Source organism: Salmo trutta, chromosome 31 (assembly GCF_901001165.1).
Source record: "Salmo trutta chromosome 31, fSalTru1.1, whole genome shotgun sequence".
NCBI classification, from domain to species: domain Eukaryota; kingdom Metazoa; phylum Chordata; class Actinopteri; order Salmoniformes; family Salmonidae; genus Salmo; species Salmo trutta.
The window spans coordinates 29,491,209-29,512,620 of record NC_042987.1 but is presented as its reverse complement, the minus strand read 5'-3'; the positions used below and the strand labels follow the sequence as shown (position 1 = coordinate 29,512,620).

The 21,412-nt window shown below is 40.6% G+C and overlaps 1 protein-coding gene across 4 annotated transcripts in view; it reads left to right on the top strand.

Moving 5' to 3' along the window:
• Positions 1-4,618: 4,618 nt before the first annotated feature.
• plppr5a (phospholipid phosphatase related 5a) overlaps positions 4,619-21,412 on the top strand; it is a 44,504-nt gene continuing 27,710 nt past the window's right edge. For all 4 annotated transcript variants that reach the window (XR_003870934.1, XM_029725983.1, XM_029725984.1 and 1 more), the window contains exon 1: positions 4,619-5,149. Coding sequence is in view for 3 of the 4 variants with exons in the window: in XM_029725983.1 (XP_029581843.1) it covers positions 4,946-5,149 (204 nt within the window). In the remaining variant the exon portion in view is untranslated. The remainder of the gene's footprint in view (positions 5,150-21,412) is intronic.

Here is a 21,412-nt window from a genome sequence, read left to right as displayed (position 1 = left end):
CTCACCTTAATAATTTGTTCTATTTTTACCAACGCGGTATTGTAAACACATCGTTCGCGGCCGGTGTGTGCTCGTTTGCAAACTTTTTTTGTACAGCTTTGACAGTGCTACTGATAGTAGTACACTGTAAGAACGGCCCATGTTCTGAATTCTGTCGCTTTACATTTCAAAAGTGCTGAACAAATAGTTATATTGACTATGTCCGTTGTCGCTTGGTCATTAATGGCTTAATCGAAATTACGGATTGCCTCTTATCCGCCTGTCGTCCCCTTATGCTGTAGTTTGTACATCTCAATTGTCAGTAGAAACCACATTTGCTTAAGCAAGTCTACCATATCAGCTATGTTTTTTTTAAAGGCAATAAATGAGGCTAAATGAACTATTTTGCTGCCAGACAAGGCTCCACTGAAAGCCAGGTGTTGGGACTGCTGTTGGGACTCTGCTGTTGGGACAGCTTTATGTAGGCCCTAACAGTTTGTGGGCACCGTTTGCCACCAATATAATGCAATTAATGTATTGCTTAGTGTTGTGTTGTGTGGCTTTGCTGGCATGCATCCCATATTTTGTTTTGTTTGCCCCACCAAGATTTACATGTTAAAATCGCCACTGGTTTTCACACAAGAGGTTCACAGGATCAAGGTCAATGTGTAATTCAATTGTTAAATGCTTAGTATATGATTTAACAACAAGCAACAGTATCATACATGTAAGGAAAGAAAGTTAGTGTTTTAAGTCACACGGTTTTTGCCAAATCTGTGAAGACTCAAAGCATGAGAAATGGTTTAAACATAGGCTTTGATTCAACTCATGAATTATGTTGAACGTATCTACAGTATGTTACCACTTTATATCTTAATGAAATTATTCACATGGGGAATAAAAGCTAATTCCTATTAATGATTTTGTAACAGCTTAAAACAGTTGTCCACTACAAGAAATGCTCAAGGGGTACATCCCGTCCTGGACCAGCTTCCAAAATGGTGGCCTGGTACAATTCACACACAGGGGACCGTGTTGGGACAAAAAGTTGCCCCTAACCACTCTCATAATTGTTATGATGCAACATTGTGTAGCAGTGAATCTCAACCAAGGGGACTAGGACCCCAATATTTGGAAGTTATGGCTGGGATTTTTTTTTTAACAATGGAGAGGTCTATTTTCCTTTGGTTCCAATTTATTCCCTATTATTTATAGTTCTAAAGTTTGGATTGAAAAAGTCAATATGGCTGCACAGGCAAGAAAATGTGAGTTCGTATAGGACAGCCTTCCCCTTACAGGATTTTGGGCTTCTTATGTTTTGGTTAGGCCTTCGTGATTCTCCAGTGGGAAGTGGCTGCTCCTGATAAGGTCGCTGTATTGTCCTGTAGTAGTGAACTTTGGAGTTGCGATTCTGCCGTTGTCCGCCTCAGTCGTTCTAAATCGGAGATTGTCGCTGTTACACCTTGTTGATTTAACATCTGACCTTTTACATTGTGACAACAAGGTGACCACAGGAGTGTCACAAAGTTGGTAAAGTTTGAGAACCCCTGAAAAAGAGGACATAATTAGCAGTAGGGAAGTGTCTGAAAATCCAATTTCACCACCGCGACCTTCTCAGTCGGTGTGTACACTGCAAGTCTAACCACACAGAAGGGTAGACGGAGAGATTGCGTAGTTCCCTTGGGTCTAGCTAACTCTAGGTCTATGTGAAGATGAAGAATAAGACTGTTGTATCCTTTGGTTCCTTTGAGGAACAAACAATGTTTCCTCTAGTTACAGACCAGGCTAAACCTTAAACCAGTCCCATAGCTGCTAATCATGTGTTTGCCTTCATATTAACACAACCTCATTTTTATGTGAAGGCTTCCTAGTTCAATTATTCATTATTTAGTAGGATGAGACCTTTAGGAAGAGAAAGGAGGAGAATGTGTTTGCTGTCTCTTCTTATTATTATATAGCTTTGTCAAAGACATTATTCACAGTTCTCTGTCCCTAAATTGTCTCCAATCCAGTCCTGTTTGGGCCACCACCTAAACATTAGTCACAAAGCAACCACAATAAAACAAAGCAAAATAAATAATTATCACACCAAGAGTGTCCATAGAGGACAAATACAGTAACTGAACCAAGATGACTGTTTAGTTTCGCTCGCTGACTGAGCTACCCTGCTTTATTTTAGGCACTGTGACAAATCCATTTGTAGGCTGCTCTCTGTCTCAACTCCACATGCCTGATTTGGATGGCAAGTCTCACCATCTTATACTCAGATTTAGGTTACCCTGTCTCATTGCAAATGGTCTAGGGGGATTGTATGTAATCCTTTGTCTATTGCTGTTGTGCCGACCTGAGAAAGATTCATTTAGTAAAGATATTCAGGTGTATGGCAGTGGATCTTTACTGAAAAGGTGACATTGATTTGATGTTATGAAATAGGACTTGTTTGACTGGATATGAAAAAACAGCAGTTAATCTAGTGTGTCATTCAGTGACAACGAGGTCATCAGGTTGTTAGTACTAGGAGACAAATATTTTCCTGTTCATCATATTCCACTAGAGGGTGCACGGGCATGCCACAATATTTTTAAAATGAGGGAACTAAAAGAAATCATGATTAATTATTGTTATCAAGAGGCAAATGTTCTTAGTTAACCATTTCTACAATATAAAGTTGTACTGAATATGGCTTAGATCGCCCTTCTATTAAATCTACCTGATTGTCAAGGTGATCTAGATTTGAGTAGTGTCAGCTTTTCTTGGTGAATACGACAGTAGTAAATACAAGGAAAACAAGAAAGTTTTAGCATCACAAGAACCTTTTAATCTAGATGATGAGGGGAACGTCATAACAGTATCAACATCTGATTTTCGTAATCCATAATCTGATATTCATAATCTACAAAATGATGTGGCTACTGTAGGATACTTCCAATCTGCTCCCTTTTACTTAGAAAGGGTGCCTTGTTTATTATGCAATACACCAAAATATTAAAGAAATTCAGGGTTGCCACTGGAACAATACTTGGTTTCCTTTGAAATAATCATGAGGTTGCTGAATAAATTATGGAGCATCCACCTTGTTCAGCTGAGCCACAACTTTTAGAAAGAGGGATTGTGACAGTCACAGCACATTTAGCACATTTTAGGTTGGACTATTAGGAGCCAAACTCTCATCAGATCACCATCAGAAACCCTCTCTACATCAGTGGTTACTAGGGGAACACAAAGATGATGACATCAACAGGATTTATGAGGACGGTGAGGAGGACAGTGGCGATAAGTGACAACAGAAAGGCTGCTGCTGCTGCTGAAAAAGAAGCAGAAGAAGACAGACAGACGGATGGACATAAACACAAGATTGGATACACAGTTGAAGTCGGAAGTTTACATACACTTAGGTTGTAGTCATTAAAACTTGTTTTTCAACCACTCCACAAATTATGCGTCAGATCACACTGGGCAAACGTTGCCTTATTATTCTACAGACATCTTATTAGTGTAGGATTTGCATGCATTGAGCACTATTACAATGATTTTCATATTATCTCCCCACTGAGCTCTGTCTCTAATGATTTTCTGTCCATGGATGAAAAGGAAGGAAGTAGGCTATTCGTAAGGAGTAACTACAGTCACATTTAGTCTTAACATTATTTTCTGAAATCGTTCTCTTTTCAAGATATCTGTAGTTATCTAGCTAGTAATCAAGTGCTTGAGCTTGAGGTTACATAGCAAACCAAAAGTGGTTCTGTCAACATTCCCAGAACATTCATTAGGTTGCCCCAAAACGTCTAATTACACAAAAACAATCCAGTTGTGCTGATTCGACTGATGTTGCAAGAACATTCACAGAACATATTTTGTTATTACATTACCTGGAAACCTAATAAGAACCTTAGGAGAATGTTCTGTGGTAGTTGTTAAAGATGTTGTGGATAACATTTTAGTAAATTTTAGGAGAACATTTCAATAATTTTTTGTAATATCTGAAAATAAAAAAACATTTTATTATCAAAAACATTTTTGGAATGTTTTTGGGATGTTATCATCCTAATGTTAGATAAAACGATAACTAGAACTTAATAGGAATGTTAGCTAATGTCCTGGGAATGTTCCTGGTTTGTGTGTGTGTGTGTGTGTGTGTGTGTGTGTGCGTGCGTGCGTGCGTGTGTGTGTGTGTGAAGGACATTCTCCATTTGATTTATTTTGGCTGACAGGATGATTTATCTAAATCAAAGACGTCACGCCTGAAATGCACAGTATAGTAGATCATCAACATCAGGACCTTTGGTCTAGCAAAACCCTGACACACATTCACACACACACACACACACACACACACACACACACACACAGAGACACACTTGTAGATTACCTAGAGCACATCATAGCCTATTATTAACACCTGAAGAGCATGAGTCATTGGTGAGAATTTGGCTGCTACTGACCTGTATACTTTTTTGACATGCATAAAACATCAAACTGATGTCAAACAATATGTTTTTTTTTTCGAGAATTGTGTTAGTGACCCGTAGCCTAGTATTTAGCTCACACATTAACGTTAACAAGTGTTTGTGACTACAATAAGCGCAATATTGGCTCATGGTTGGCGCGCGCTGTCCCTCATCATCGCTCGAGGCGGGAGGAGGGCTGCACGCCACGCATATCTCTCGCGCCACCGAGTCCATTCCATTCCACGCGTGCATTTTCTACCCCCCTCCCCTCACTTTTGCGCGGAGCTATTGAGTGGTGTCATGACTGAAAGCTCGCCTGTTCACCCAACACAATGTTTTATGGATTATCTTCCCTTGTAGTAACGAGAGATAGATGTGGAAGGAACGCGGAGCGAGACGGAGCACTGCCCGGGTTACAGCAGTAGCCTAAAAACCGGGCGACTGGGGGGTTCCATTCAACCGGGCTTTTCTAATGCCCGTCGATTTCGTGGGGCTCGGTTCGCTTCACCTCTGTGATCATGCTTTACTTCCAGCTGGTGATCATGGCAGGGACTGTCATGTTGGCTTACTACTTTGAGTACACCGACACTTTCAACGTGCACGTCCAAGGGTTTTTCTGCTATGACAATGCATACACGAAGCCCTACCTTGGACCCGAGGCGTCCAGCGCTGTTCCTCCTGCCATACTCTATGCAGTGGTCTGCGGAGTGCCGTCGCTTCTGGTGAGTTTTGGGAAATGGACATATGTATGGATAAGTAAGGCATAAGCTAATGGACACACCGATTGTATAGAGATGAACAACACACATGTCAAACTTTAGGTTACAGCAGTTGCAGAGCTATCCCTTTGGAAAGAGGCACTCTAACCTCAGTGAGGATACCTGGTGAATTGTTGTTGCAACGTTGGTAAAGAATCGATGGAGATTGGTTGTGCCAGCCATATATTATTGAAAAGCCATTGAATATTTTCCCATGCTCTTACACGTCTGATACTGTGGAGTAGTCACTACTGCTCCCCGTTGACAGCCCCCATGGATGTATTCAGGTGTTTCAGAATTTTGTAATTAATAAATAGATGTCTTTCTTCAAGCTGCTGATGCCTGACAGGAATGGTGAACTCACCACACAGCCAACTAGAACCACGAGGTATAATGTCACTTTTAACATAGTCTTGCAGGTGCTGTACTCTACTTGTATGGTTAAACAACAGCTAGATAGATGCATTGGGTTGCAAGAAAACGTAACAATTTTTGATTATTAATGGAATTATTTTCCATTATGGGTACTTCCATTTGCCAAACCTATTTAGTTTATTTGTGCAAAAACACAGCCAAAACCTGTCTGTGAATTCTTATAAATACTGCTCTCTTCTTAGCTCTGCAAAGGTACTGTCCATTTGTTGAGATGTCGTCATCTTTAGTGGTCCTCAGAGGCTGTTAGTCTACAGTGATGTTACAGCAAAATGCATTCATTCAAATGTATTCATTCATTGTAGTCCTGCTGCCATTTTTAACTTCTGACATGGGAAATCATTAACAGTAAGAACACGCCTCAGGCTGCAACATGTTTCTCAAGGAGTCTGTGTGGGTGGGTGTATCTGTGTGCTTGTGTGTCCTCCTAGACTAAACAGCCTACACTCTTAGAAAAAAAGGTTCCAAAAGGGTTCCTCGACTGTCTCCATAGGAGAACCCTTTTGGGTTCCATGTAGAATCCTCTTTGAGAATTGTTCTACATTAACCCAAAAGGGTCCTACCTGGAAGCAAAAGGGTTCTACTTGGAAACAAAAATAGTTCTTCAAACAGTTCTCCTATGGGGACAGCCAAAGAACCCTTTTAGGTTCTAGATAGCACCTTTTTTTCTAAGAGTGTATAATAAAAAACGTAGTAACAGAACTCTGAATTTCTGATTGACTGAGTCAGGGCAGGCCTCATCTCCTCCATCCCAAACTGAGTAAGTAACCGCTGCTATCCAACCTTCTCATTACCATCCATTTCCCCAGAGTTGTTACCTTTGAGACTGGAGGCAAGATAGTGAGAGAAAAAAAATCTAGCAATACCAACGTAGGACACATTTTTATTGCAGATAGATAGGGAACAGCTAGGAGGATCATACAAAAATACCTTTTACTCAGCTGCTGTAAGACCGACCTGAGCTTTGGAAAAACTGCCAGAGCTAGAGAGCTAGATTAAAAAGCCTGACTTGACACCTCAGTGTAGTATTGCAGATGTTAACTAGCTAGTGAGAGCTAGCCATGCTTGTTCAGTGACCTCACCTTTTTTTGAGACCTGAAGTACTGCCATAGTTTAGTAGGCTACCGGTTGTCAGTAGCTTTGTGGGTTTTACGTATTGTTGGGAATGCAAATCCTTTTCAACCATGCGCCCAAAGGCGTATGTCTGTGGACCTTTGAGTTGAGTACAGAAATCCTTGTCTCTGTCAGTTCCTGGGCTGTACAGGGATGGATTCCATTTTATCATTAGATGGGGGTAAATATCTTACACAGTCCAACCCCCAAATCCTAGGAAGATTAGAATCAGAAACATCCACTGAAGTCTCTCACCGGCTTAGCCTTGCCCTAGAGTTCCCTGGACCTCCCTTATGGCCCTATATAATGTTGAGGGGGAATTTGTGATGAGCGAGATATTGACGGACCCAGCTATCAATAAAAGAGTAGCAGCAGAAGCATCACCATCTAGACACACACACACGCGCACGCACGCGCGCACGCGCATGCGCACACACACACACACACACACACACAAAAACACAAGACAATTCAAACACTGACTTCTCAAGCTAAATCAAAGGAGATGGCACAGTTTTCCACTGTGCTGTCTCTAAATCAAATCAAAGTTTATTTGCCACATGCACAGGATACAGAAGGTGTAAACAGTACAGTGAAATGTTTACTCGCAAGCTCTTCCTCAACAATGCAGCATTCCTTGTGGAATTGACAAGAGCAGGAACAGACTGGCACCCAGGCTAGGATGAGCTAGCTTTATACAGTATCTATGTTGTCAAGATTAGGGATGTTGAGGTGACCGTGGTCACCAGTCATGACCATTTAGTCACGGTAATTAGGCTTCTCCAAGCTTTGATGCTGGGGCTGGTCATTAGTAGCCTACCAAACTTCCCAACTGCCTGGTAATCAGCACTGTATTGTCCCTCTAATCACTCTGACATCAATGCAAATGTAATCGGAAATCTAATCAAACACTTCATGAGAGCCCATGAGCTCATGTTGCGCAACATTTCTATAGGCTATGCAATTGCGTGAGAAAACAGTGTGATGGCCTTTACTAAAAAGAGGAGGTTCCCATCAGCTTTCTATCGGCTAGGCCTATTATATTTTTTTCTCAACCTTCCTAATATTAAGCAAATTGATTATATTTACAACAGGAGTATAGCCTACCTGGCTAACATGAAAAGGAATCACGCGAAAACCGTCCTCCATCCGCTATTTAAGTGCATAGATGACATGTATTTCTTCCCACTGCCCCTGTTTTGAGACAGGTGCATCATAATGGTCCATTCTAAATCAAAACAAATTTCACACATATTATTTTGTATATGTAAAGACAAGATTAAATCAAGAATAGTCTGATGGGTGACAATATTTGCCTATCACTTGTGAATTATATATTATCACTTGTGATTGATGCCCAGCATAAGAAACAATGCCTTTTTTGCGACTTTTTCTAATCATAGTTGCACCCCTCATGTAGCCTAGCCCATACGCCTATATGTTTTCATACGGTTTGTATCACAACTAAATTAGCCAAATAACTTCTTAAAATTAAGCACATTAATCTGCTTTACAATGGGTGTAGATCCTAACTGGCATACATAAGCAGTGCGTGAGTTTCAAGTTTGGGGAAGATAATTTTCACCATAAAAATGCACCTTTATAATAAAAGCATTACATGCATAATTGCATTTGCGGTCATTTCTGATAATGGTGTTTTATGCTAATAGAACATTTGTGCTGATAGCCTACTACCAGGTGCGCATTGCTGCACTTATAATGTGAAGAAATAGCCTAATAGTTGGTCAACATTTTAAGCTAAACGTTCTCATCTGTTGCGTCAGTCACATTGCGTAAAAAATCTAACGCATCCCACAACTGTCCCAACTGTCTATGTTTGGAATATTTATTTATCGCACAGAATAGAATAGGTAGGCTTTTGTACTATGGGGGATAGTAGATTGACATAGGCTAGTGCTTTTGCTGTTCGTTATGTCTACTCATCTTCTTGGCTGACGAAAAGTAAATGTGGACAGTTCTTCCAATATCGTCAATATGTACCTTGGAATTGGATAAGGACGCGCGCAGTTGCATCCCCGACGTATCTGTCTTCACTTATAGCCTGTGAGAAAGACCCAATCACATGATGGAGAGCCATGTGAGAGGTGATTCTGAGTGCTTAGCTCTCGGATAAGGGCACAACGGCCACTGGCCGCAAAGGCATGGATTTTTTAGGGTGCGTTATGGCCACACAAGGGGATGCCGCTGTGAAATTTTAGGCATTATCAAGAGCTTGCCAAATTGTGAATGAGTGACTGATGTAGTGTGTACAGCCTGCATGAAAAACAAAACAGAGCAACTTTTTTCAAATCATCATTAGAGTCGCATAATGCAGCCTTTCAATGTATTAAAAACACATAGCCCAACTTTTGTAGTAGGGATGCACGATATATCGGTAAGCATGTCGGAATCAGACGATATTAGCTAAAAATGCCAACATCGGCATCGGCCCGATGTCTAGTTTAACGCCGATGTGCAAAACCGATGTGAAGCTGACGTGCATACCTATATAACGTAGGTAGATGACTTAATGACGCCAAAAAAAATATAGCGCTACACGTACAACACAGCATTCCAAATCTAGCCAACAATGTGTGCTGTGTGGATCGAACAGTCAACAAGTCGAGCTGTCATTTGAAAGAGTAAGAAAATTTCAGCGAGATAACTCAAAGGCAAAATCCATTACCACCAAGATAATGTAATTCATTGCCCTTGACAATCAACAGTTCTCTGTCGTGGATGATGTTGGCTTTCGCGGACTGGTCGAGCACCTTGAGCCCTGGTACACACTACCAAGTAGGCACTATTTTTCAGATGTTGCCCTACCGGAGTTACACAGTATTGTTGAAATGCACATCCATGAGCTACTTGCTATGGGCGTCACTGCTATTAGCTTCACGACTGACATATGGACCTGTGATGTCAGCCCCATGAGCATACTGAGTCTGACAGCACAGTGGGTCAATTTCGTACTGAGGAAAGCCGTATTGCACGCTTAAGAATGTGTTTGAAACTTGGAAACATGAACACACTCCTAGCTCCATTCGAACAACTGCCTCGAGAAATAATCTCATCAACTGTGTCTGCAGCAGACCGTGATACCCTCTGTCATGGCATTGAAACACCTGCTCAACAAAACAGCGGGCACAGACCGTGGGGTTAACTTGGAAAAGTACTCTACTAGAGGCTGTGAACAAGCTTTTCGGTGGCATTCTCTCTGAGCCTCTTTTACTGTGTCACCACCATGCTCGATGCTAGGTACAAGGACCGCTACTTCGATGCAGACAAGAAACAGGGTTTACGTGAAATGTTAGACACAGCTGGACAAGATGGAAATGGACACAGTGACCGTGCGCACCGAGGAAGAGGCCACGGACAGACAGAGCTGAAACTTCACTGATTGACATGTATGATGAAATCCTGGTTGAGAATGAAACGACTGAACAAATGAACAACGAAACAGCACAGCAAGTAAGTGAAACAAATAGGTTTTGATTATGTTTTACTGGTAATGGGGACATACGTAAATGTCAACAAAATAACTTTTTGGTCAGTGTGTGTGTGTGTGTGTGTGTGTGTGTGTGTGTGTGTGTGTGTGTTTCAACTATTTATCTGTACTAGAAGGCCTAAAAGGCCACGAAACATTTTTATATTGGGTATCGGTATCTGTTTTTTTGACAATGAAAATATCGGGTATCGGTATCAGCCAAAAATGTCATATCGGTGCATCCCTAGTTTGTAGAACAACTAAAGTTACATTAATAACTCTAAATTAAGCATATAGGAATACCTATTTCTTTGTTAACTGCTCAACACACAATAGCCGCATGTGCGCACTCCCTCATTTTTTTGAGAAAATATTATTTATATTTTATTCAGCTTTGTTCTATTCTATTCTTCATACTATAAAATAATGCCACAGAATTCTAAGCAAATCTTGTCCGCTAAAGATTTGCTAAATTAACTAGTGTAGCCCACAGCCATTTGGCATAGCCAGATCAGGACCTAACATCCAACTCAGAGTATGCTATTCTGTTCTCTGAAATAGACTACATTTCCTTCATATCATGCTTCTGTAGACCTGTCTAAAATAAGTAATGAATTTATTGTAAAGGTGTAGGCTATATGACATGGATTTATTAGACTTTTTAAAATGTAGATGTTCCAAAGGTCTGTATCAGTGGCTTGTTGGAAGCCAGGAGATGCTAAATGTGTTTATGTTAATTAATGGTCAATTACCCTGAGACTGACAGTTATTTGCTTGACAATCACCGGCTGATGAAATTTCGTGACCGCCACAGCCCTAGTCAAGACTTCTATTTTTGACAACACATGTTAGTAATGTGTACATTACTAACTTGATGCAGGAAAATTCTCAGCAACAAAAGATTGATCAAATTAACATTTTACTGCACTGGGCTGTATCAGGGTCACCCAGAGTGTTTCTTGGTAGTCTTAAACAAATCTACTTTGAAACGGAAGTATACACCTCACATACATGGTTGTGGGCTTAAACAAAAGAAGATACCTGTACCATGTCAGATATACAGTTGAAATGTATTACATTTTGAGTTTGCACTCCAATATTACACTTAATATACATCACAGAAGACTGAAATAGAACAAAAGCATTAGACTTTTTTTTAAAGTAATGTTTAGTAATGATGAAATTCTGAAAAATATTAATAACATTCCACCCATGAGGCCACTAGTGGGCGATTTGGTCAAAGGTCTACGATCCTACACATATATACTGCTCAAAAAAATAAAGGGAACACTAAAATAACACATCCTAGATCTGAATGAATGAAATAATCTTATTAAATACTTTTTTTCTTTAAATAGTTGAATGTGCTGACAACAAAATCACACAAAAATAATCAATGGAAATCCAATTTATCAACCTATGGAGGTCTGGATTTGGAGTCACACTAAAAATTAAAGTGGAAAACCACACTACAGGCTGATCCAACTTTGATGTAATGTCCTTAAAACAAGTCAAAATGAGGCTCAGTAGTGTGTGTGGCCTCCACGTGCCTGTATGACCTCCCTACAATGCCTGGGCATGCTCCTGATGAGGTGGCGGATGGTCTCCTGAGGGATCTCCTCCCAGACCTGGACTAAAGCATCCGCCAACTCCTGGACAGTCTGTGGTGCAACGTGGCGTTGGTGGATGGAGCAAGACATGATGTCCCAGATGTGCTCAATTGGATTCAGGTCTGGGGAATGGGCGGGCCAGTCCATAGCATCAATGCCTTCCTCTTGCAGGAACTGCTGACACACTCCAGCCACATGAGGTCTAGCATTGTCTTGCATTAGGAGGAACCCAGGGCCAACCACACCAGCATATGGTCTCACAAGGGGTCTGAGGATCTCATCTCGGTACCTAATGGCAGTCAGGCTACCTCTGGAGAGCACATGGAGGGCTGTGTGGCCCCCCCAAAGAAATGCCACCCCACACCATGACTGACCCACCGCCAAACCGGTCATGCTGGAGGAGGTTGCAGGCAGCAGAACGTTCTCCACCGCGTCTCCAGACTCTGTCACGTCTGTCACGTGCTCAGTGTGAACCTGCTTTCATCTGTGAAGAGCACAGGGCGCCAGTGGCGAATTTGCCAATCTTGGTGTTCTCTGGCAAATGCCAAACGTCCTGCACGGTGTTTGGCTGTAAGCACAACCCCCACCTGTGGACGTCGGGCCCTCATATCACCCTCATGGAGTCTGTTTCTGACCGTTTGAGCAGACACATGCACATTTGCGGCCTGCTGGAGGTCATTTTGCAGGGCTCTGGCAGTGCTCCTCCTGCTCCTCCTTGCACAAAGGCGGAGGTAGCGGTCCTGCTGCTGGGTTGTTGCCCTCCTACGGCCTCCTCCACGTCTCCTGATGTACTGGCCTGTCTCCTGGTAGCGCCTCCATGCTCTGGACACTACGCTGACAGACACAGCAAACCTTCTTGCCACAGCTCGCATTGATGTGCCATCCTGGATGAGCTGCACTACCTGAGACACTTGTCTGGGTTGTAGACTCCGTCTCATGCTACCACTAGAGTGAAAGCACCGCCAGCATTCAAAAGTGACCAAAACATCAGCCAGGAAGCATAGGAACTGAGAAGTGGTCTGTGGTCACCACCTGCAGAACCACTCCTTTATTGGGGGTGTCTTGCTAATTGCCTATAATTTCCACCTGTTGTCTATTCCATTTGCACAACAGCATGTGAAATTTATTGTCAATCAGTGTTGCTTCCTAAGTGGACAGTTTGATTTCACAGAAGTGTGATTGACTTGGAGTTACATTGTGTTGTTTAAGTGTTCCCTTTTATTTTTTTGAGCAGTATATATATATATATATATATATATATATATATAGCCTCAAAACATGGTTAAAACTATCATTTTGATACCATGGATGGTCAGTCCTTGCATCCATAGCTCGGTCAATGAATTTGAGAGGGTTACATTTCTCCAACCCTATCCCTCAGCTTTATACCGAAACAGGAACGGGGAGAACACTTTGTTATTGTTTCAGCTGATGATCGCCATTTTTGGGTTAATTAACATCAGGAAAGGTCAGCTCTCTTAATACAGACAGTTATGTTTTTGTTATGTATGAAAACTGTATACAGTTTCTATAGCTGTGTGTTACTCTGTTTAGTAGCATCAAGCATCCTGACAGGTACCTCTCCCCAACTACCCAACTCCACAACCAATATATTAGTTGAATCCACTGCTGTCATTGTTGGACTAGTAACCGAAAGGTTGCTAGATTGAATCCCAGAGCTGACAAGGTAAAAATCTGTCGTTCTGCCCCTGAACAAGGCAGTTAACCCACTGTTCCTAGGCCGTCATTGAAAATAAGAATTTGTTCTTAAACTGACTTGCCTAGTTAAATAAAGGTAAAATAAAAAATAGAAATAAATAAAAATTGTAGTAGTGATAGGACCAGGAACAACTCAGGGCCCTCCTTACCATTGTAATGATCATTATTGATCAGTGATTTGACATCCTTATCCATCATCCACAATGTGAAATAGTCAATGCCTGCAATTTAATTATTGTCATGAGCTAGTTTTCCATCCAATTGGTGACAGATTTTCATGCAAATATTCCAAAATCTGCATACAAACATTTCCCCACCAGAGATGTTTCCATCAAATTGACTTGTTGTGGATAAAAATACAAAAGTTAAATTGGTTTCTGTCGCATTTTCAACTCCACCAATGATTTTGTGACAAACTGTTGAGCTAAATAGCAAATGTGCCCACACTGGTCTTGGTACGTGTGCTCTAGCCAACAGCTTGCAGACACAGTGAGGATAGGCTAGCCTACATGATGAGATTATTATAGACAAGAGTAAGATCATTTTTATTTGTCAAATGGCAGCCAAGCATCGATCGTCACCAGAATAAGACCCTTGATATTTATTGGAAAGGAGCATCAAGCTCATCACTGTGCACGTTCACCACCCTGTGAAGTTCATCATCATTTATTTAATCTGTAGCCTAATAAACTGCATGCTTTCCCCAAGTCGTAGTGGGAAGACCACACAACATGTCATCGTGTGACTCCAACTTTACTACGATATAATGGTTATTATAACAGTATTTTCGCATAAAGGCATTTCCACTGCCATTTCTTGCATTATACATTTTACAGACACAAAAACATTCCACCTTGTCCAGCGTATTTTGTTTTGTCAACATTTGGAAACTTAACCGATAAAGGCCTGTCGTGACATTTTTTATCCAACATGTACTTAACTCGCATAAAAATGTTGGATGGAAACTTTATTTTCATACCATGACGTACATTGCATTAATGTTCATGGGAAAAGACACATTAGCTCTATACATTGTGCACTGCTATTGACATTGCCTTAACCAGGAACTCATTCTCTCTCCATGTCCATTAGAGTAAGTCTACATTGATTTTAAACCGCCCATATAAAACACATGAACACATCCATGCATTCACACACACGTGCAGACACAATCATTTGGAAACACACTTTTTACTCCCCTTGGTTGTTGGACAACAACGCCCTTTTTTCTTCTGATGGATGATTTCATTAAAACCGGAACTATGTGAGCTGTCATTAGTAGTACGGTCGCCACACGTTGAGCGAACTTGCTTTTTCCTTCAGCATTACTTATATCTTTTAAAGCACTTCAGGCCCCTGCGATTGGATGTCAGGATGCTTAATGATAACACTGTTTGAGATCTAGGCCACTTATTAATCCATAGTGCTGTTTTGTGAGATGTTCCACTCAACGCCTGGCTTTAAAAGAGATCATGAATAATTTCATTCCAGGAGGTAGACTCGGTGTGAGTTTCACAAGTGAGTTTAGGGGGAGTTTCTCTCTCTAATCTCAAAACTGTTAAAGAGTGAGTTTGGGTCATTGGTAGTCACAGAACTTATTTTATTAAGTGGATATGTTTATTTGTGATTCGTGGAATGGATCAGCTATCTTTCTCCATAATTCTCCAAGGCATTAGATATTTATTTATTATTATAGTCATTCATTTTTTTTTTATCTTAGCAGTTGTATGCAGGTTTGTCTTTCAGGCTTTCATGTCACTGTTCTGTTGCTTTGTTCAGTTCTTCAATGTCTTCACAAGTTACAAAATATACTGGTTAAGTTATACAGCAGTTGAGGATATTCCAAAATGTAAAGTTGTCCAACATGTCCTCTGTGCAGTATCATGCTAGCACATCATTTTCAGATGTAGCCTAGCTCTGATTGTCCAGTCCAGCTCCCATTGACCACTAGCCGCACAGTTTGAGTAAACTCTAACTAATAATCACCTCATTTCAATTTCATTTGACGCCTTAAATGAGCAGTGTAAACTGCAAAGTTTAAAGTTATCTATGACGTACACGCAGAAGCCTGCTGATCCCTTTCATTTGGATGAGATGGATGATGAGATGAATGTTTCACCCAATCCAATGTGTATTTGTGACCGACCGCCTTGATTCGGTCTTATGTAGCAAAATTAGATTATTATTATTTTTTTTACATACAACAGTAAAGACTCAAAATGATATATTCTACACTACAGTTGAGGAACAATGGGAAAGTAATTCTGCTTTGAAACTTGTAACCCCGCTTGAATGTTTTGGTACACCTACCGGAGAGCTCTTCTTTGTCTAAACCCATTCAGCATCATTCACAGCCTCTTAAGCCTTAGCCCCACCCATCTTTTATGGATTCACATGTGAGGCCATGTGGTAAACACACTATATCAAATAAGTTTGTCACATGCACAGGATACAGAAGGTGTATTTATTGTTGTTGTTTTATTTAACTTTTATTTAACCTTTATTTAACTAGGCAAGTCAGTTAAGAACAAATTCTTATTTACAATGACAGCCTAGGAACAGTGGGTTAACAGCCTTGTTCAGGGGCAGAACGACATATTTTTACCTTGTCAGCTCGGCGATTCAATCTAGCAACCTTTTGGTTACTGGCCCAACGCTCTAACCACTAGGCTACCTGCCGCCCCAAAACGGTACAGTGAAGTGGTTACTTGCATAGTAGCAATTTCAAAAACAGAAATATTTTATCATTATTAGATGAAGCTTACCTGACACACTTGTCTAAATTGAGGGGTCACGTGAAGGAAATGTCCCCCCCAGCCACATCTAGCTAAGTGGATGTGTCACCATGGTCTAGACATGTACACATGTTCATGAAATACAATAGATGGCTGTAATCACCCCCAGACACATCTAGCTAAGTAGATGGTTCACTATTGTCTAGACATGTACACATGTTCATGAAATACAATAGATGGCTGTACTCACCCCCAGACACACCTGGCTAATTTGATGGATTATGTAATAATCTGGCCGAAGTGGAGTCTTTTGTTTAGACATGTAGCTAGCTAGCTAAACAATTAACCGGCATAATCCCAACTCATACTACTACCAATACAAACATTGTCATACATGTAGTATGAATCTTCAGGTAGCTAAAGCTAATAAACTAGGTTAGCTAGCTAACATTAGGCTATAACTAGCAATGCAAATGGTTTTCTGATTCGAATAATATTACTGGATCATACACAACGTTAGCTAGCGAGCCAGCAAGCTAACGTTTGCTAGCTAACTGACAGTACACTTTCACTTGCAATAAAAACTACTTTTGGACAAAATTAGAAACTTATATCTGAAAATGTAGCTAGACTCTTACCCGTATACATGGATGAACGCTTCACAATTTAACTCCATTTTGTTTGTAGCTACATCTTGTTTGGCCAGCGTTGTGTCAAGTCACTCCGGTTCATACTGACACTTGTGCAGAAAGTAGCCCATCACTTTTTTCAACTGATCTGTTGATAGCACCTGCTAAATTCAGGGCATCAGTGTTGTTGAGAAAAGTAGCAAAACTTTTGTAGTTCTCGATGGCTAACGTTATATCTTTCAAAAACAGTGCTGTAGAAAGGACTGTCAACACATACTGAACAGCTCATGTTATAGACAGAAGCATGCTACATGGCAGACCAATTCAAACTCATCTCCCAGCATGTCCAGCCCATTCCGTGGCTAAATCAACTAATTTAACAATTGTATGCGTATTGATGGATGGAATACAAGTTTGTTATTAACCTCTAGAGGATAAAATCCCGTTAACGGGATTGGTTGGACAACAACCAGTGAGATAGCACGGCGCGAAATTCAAAACAATAATAATCTCAAAATTTAAATTCAAGTATTATACGGCATTTTAAAGATACTCTACTCGTTAATCCAATCACATTGTCCAATTTCAAAAAGGCTTTATGGTGAAAGCAAAACATTACATTATTTTAGCATAGTACATTAGCAAAAAAATAAAAAATGCCATTTTCCAAGCACGGATAGCCGTCACAAAACCAGATATACAGCTAAAATTAAGCACTAACCTTTGACAATCTTCATCAGATGACACTCCTAGGACATCATGTTAGACAATACATGCATTTTTTGTTCGATCAAGTTTATATTTATATCCAAAAACCCAATTTTTACATTGGCGCGTGACTTTCAGAAAATGTTTTCTCCCCATAACTTTCGGTGAATAGGCACATACATTTACAGAAGAACTCATAAACGTTGACAAAATTTATAACAATTATTTAAAGAATTAGAGATAATCTACTCCTTTATGCAACCACTTTGTCAGATTTCAAAATAACTTTACGGAAAAAGCACATTGTTCAATATTCTGAGTACAGAACTTAGCCTTCAATGCTAAGCTATACAGTTAGCCTACAACAACATGCGCGTCATAAGATACCTGTCCTCAGACTGGCCAGTGATTGACTGAGCCATAATTTTCTGCCCGGTAACAGGTGACGGATAAAACCAGTTCCTAAAGATTGTTGACAGCCAATGGAAGAGTTAGGAGGTGCAACATAAATCCTATGTCACTGTAGTTTTTCAAGGGATTCAAAAGATAAACTACATTTCTAATTTCCCCCACTTCCTGATTAAATTTTTCTCAGGTTTTTTGCCTGCCATATGAGTTCTGTTATACTCACAGACACCATTCAAACAGTTTTAGAAACTTCAGAGTGTTTTATATCCAAATCTACTAATAATATGCATATTCTATTTTCTGGGCCAGAAATTTAAATTGGGTACGTTTTTCATCCGGCCGTGAAAATACTGCCCCCTAGCCCCAATTAAGGCATGTTCCAGAAGGCATTTCTGCTAAAAAACGCTTTTTGATAACAAAAATTTATGTTTACGTTCAAATGCAGCTCCTGTCAAGTAGTGATGTGCGACATATGCCTTGTTTCCTGAAACGAGTCACATTTATGAGAGACATATATAGTGCAAGTATCAAATTCCACCCAAAGTTGTACCCCATATGGGAATGATGTGTAATTTGTGACAAAGCCACAGGTATGGGTTTGGTCTCATTACTCTAGACCAGTGTTTCTTAAACTTTTGCAGCCTTGAGACCCAAATGAGAAATTCAGCGTTTTCCTGGGACCCAAGCTCATGAAAACATATGTCCCCTTAGCGGGATTTGGTTAGGAGCCCCCCCCTTTTTTTAGTGACACCCCTCTTCACGATGGAGAGAAACATTTAAGTTTTAAAGTACATTTCCTGCAATTCTACACATTTTGGGGTGTAGAGAATGTGTTACTGTTTTAAAACAAGTTTTCATGCCATGTGGTGGAGAGAAATCTTTGCAGTTTAAAGCAATTCTACACATTATGTCATGACTTATGTCATGTTAATATAATATCTGTGTGAGAGTGACTAACAAAATCAACGGCGGGGCCCTGGAGGTCTGGCCCCCTGGGCACGTGCCCTGCGTGCTCTGGCGTTATTTGGCCAAGAATAAAATAATTGCCCGCTGTAGTCCTTGTAAAGCGGCCAGAGGAACAGTCCCACTCATCAGGGTTATACTGTTTGACGTTTATGGGCCAAAGATGGCATGATTGCTATTATTAGTGAGCAGTGAGTAAGGCTCGGGCTCCATCTTGTTCACAGTATAGGACCAGGGAATAGGGGATGGGTTTGCAGTGAGACGTGAATACACTGCACAGGGTTTAGGCCCCTGTGCTCTGCGGAAAGAAAGGGGGGAGCATATTATAGTTTAATTAATGACTATTAATAACTCCCTTTATGAACAATCGTTTATATGTTTTTTTATTGAAAAGACTGGTGATTTGTCATGAAGCAGATTGACCAACCCTTGTCTTATTTACAGTAGGTTTCCTAAATAATGAGTGCTCGACAACATTAAAAGAAACGTGGGAATAGATGAAATGGATGGTTTGTTCATGGAAGCAAGTCTAAGGCTACTGGGCACATCATGTCCAAAGGCTTGATTCAAGTAGGCTGACCGTCACATTCAATGGTTTCCTTCATATCATTTTTTTATCAGCTGATATTAGTCATCACCATGTTTTGAACTGATTCTCAATGGATTGGGGGCTTGGACTATTTGATAGAGATGTATTTTTCACATTCTTTGTCTTTCTCTCTCTGTCTGTTTGTCTGTCTCTCTCACTCTCTCTCTCACTCTCTGAGCCAGTCAGGTGTTTGTTTGTAATTAGCGCAACAGGAGAAAGCAAGCTGGTGAGTCCACAGTGTTCTATATCTATCAGCGAGTGTCTGTTGTGCTGCGCACATGAGGTGATGAAGTTACACCTGTATGCAATTTACTACTAAATGTTTGCCATCATATCTTATGACTCTCTGACAGAAGTCAAAGAGCTCTGGATGAGTTCTGTACAGTTGACATTTTTTCCCTGTGCTTCCTACTAGTTTTTTTTCTCCTCTGTTCTTCTCCCCTCTGCTCCGTGTATACATGCTGCTCTTCCTTCAGAAAACATGCATCACAACTTTGTTCATTTGCACAATTTATTTGGTTTACTTTTACTTGTAAATGTCCACACTCACTGAAAATGACATCCAGTAGCTACTAGAAATGCTTGTATAACTTTATGAGCTGAATTTGCCCCTCTTTGCAATTAGTTTAAGTTCGGTTTCGCTCGTTAGCATTTATGTGATTTCACTATTAGTTTGTGAACATTTTATTAGCATTCTGGTTGTAGAGGCCCAATGGGCTTTACTTGCATTTTTAGCACCCCCTTGTGTGCTATGCCGGTAATACCGTAAATCCCAGGATGAGAAAAGGATGGTATGACGACATGAAAATCTGGATACCGCCCAATCCTAGAAACAACGTTGATTCAACCAGTGTGTGCCCAGTGGGTCTTTGTCGTTCTCTCTCCCACTTTCTCTCACTGGAATGTCAGGTCCAGCTGCAAAGAGTGCCAGTAGTAGTAGTAGAGAGAGAGAGAGATGGTCCCACTGATTTCTCATTGTAACGTCAGCTGCACTAATGCCTACTGTGCTGTACTTCGAAGCCACCCTGGTTCGAGTGGATAGCTGTGTCACATTTTGTGGTCGAGTTCACAAGTTCGACCAGTCACTCCATGTGCTTTTTCACACGGTTACAAGAACAGAGACATGGCCGATAATGGAGCGGAAATCTGTTCTCACAAGGTCACACTGTCACAAGGAGAAACAGGGTGGCTAGAGAGAAGAATGCACAAAAAGAATAGTGCTTTGTTGGTGCTCCACAGCAGGCCTACCTATGAGAATGTAGCATTGGGCTGAAGTGCTGATGGGTTAAAATATATATCTGATACATATTTGATCAAAGAGATAATGTTGCATTTATTAATAAGTAGATGTTTTGAAGATGACAGAACAGAAGGGAAGAGTAAAGGTAGCTGAAGCAACTTTGAAGAAGACAGGAATGCTCAAACAGTTTTATGCACAATTGATTTCATGAGCTTGCCAAACCTTTGACATTTACCTATGGAAAAGTTCTAGAACAAGACTATATAATTGAAAGTGACACAGTTAGGGTGGCACACTCAATCATCAGACAGAAAATAAATAATGAAAAGTGATCTGGCTTCATTCCAGATGGAAACAAAGGAAGTTATTACTGGATTTCTGTCAGTTTTTTTTGTGCTTCAGAACTGTGCCATTATGACTTGTAAAATGAATGTTAACAACTTACAAAGTGCTGAACATCTAAGTATTTAGAAGGCATAGGCCCAGTTGGCATACTTTTCTGGTGTGATTCCATCATGATTCTGGTTTTGATTGTTCCATACTCAATAGGTCTGGTAAGGATAGTGTCTAGAGTCTAGGGACACTAGGGAGAGA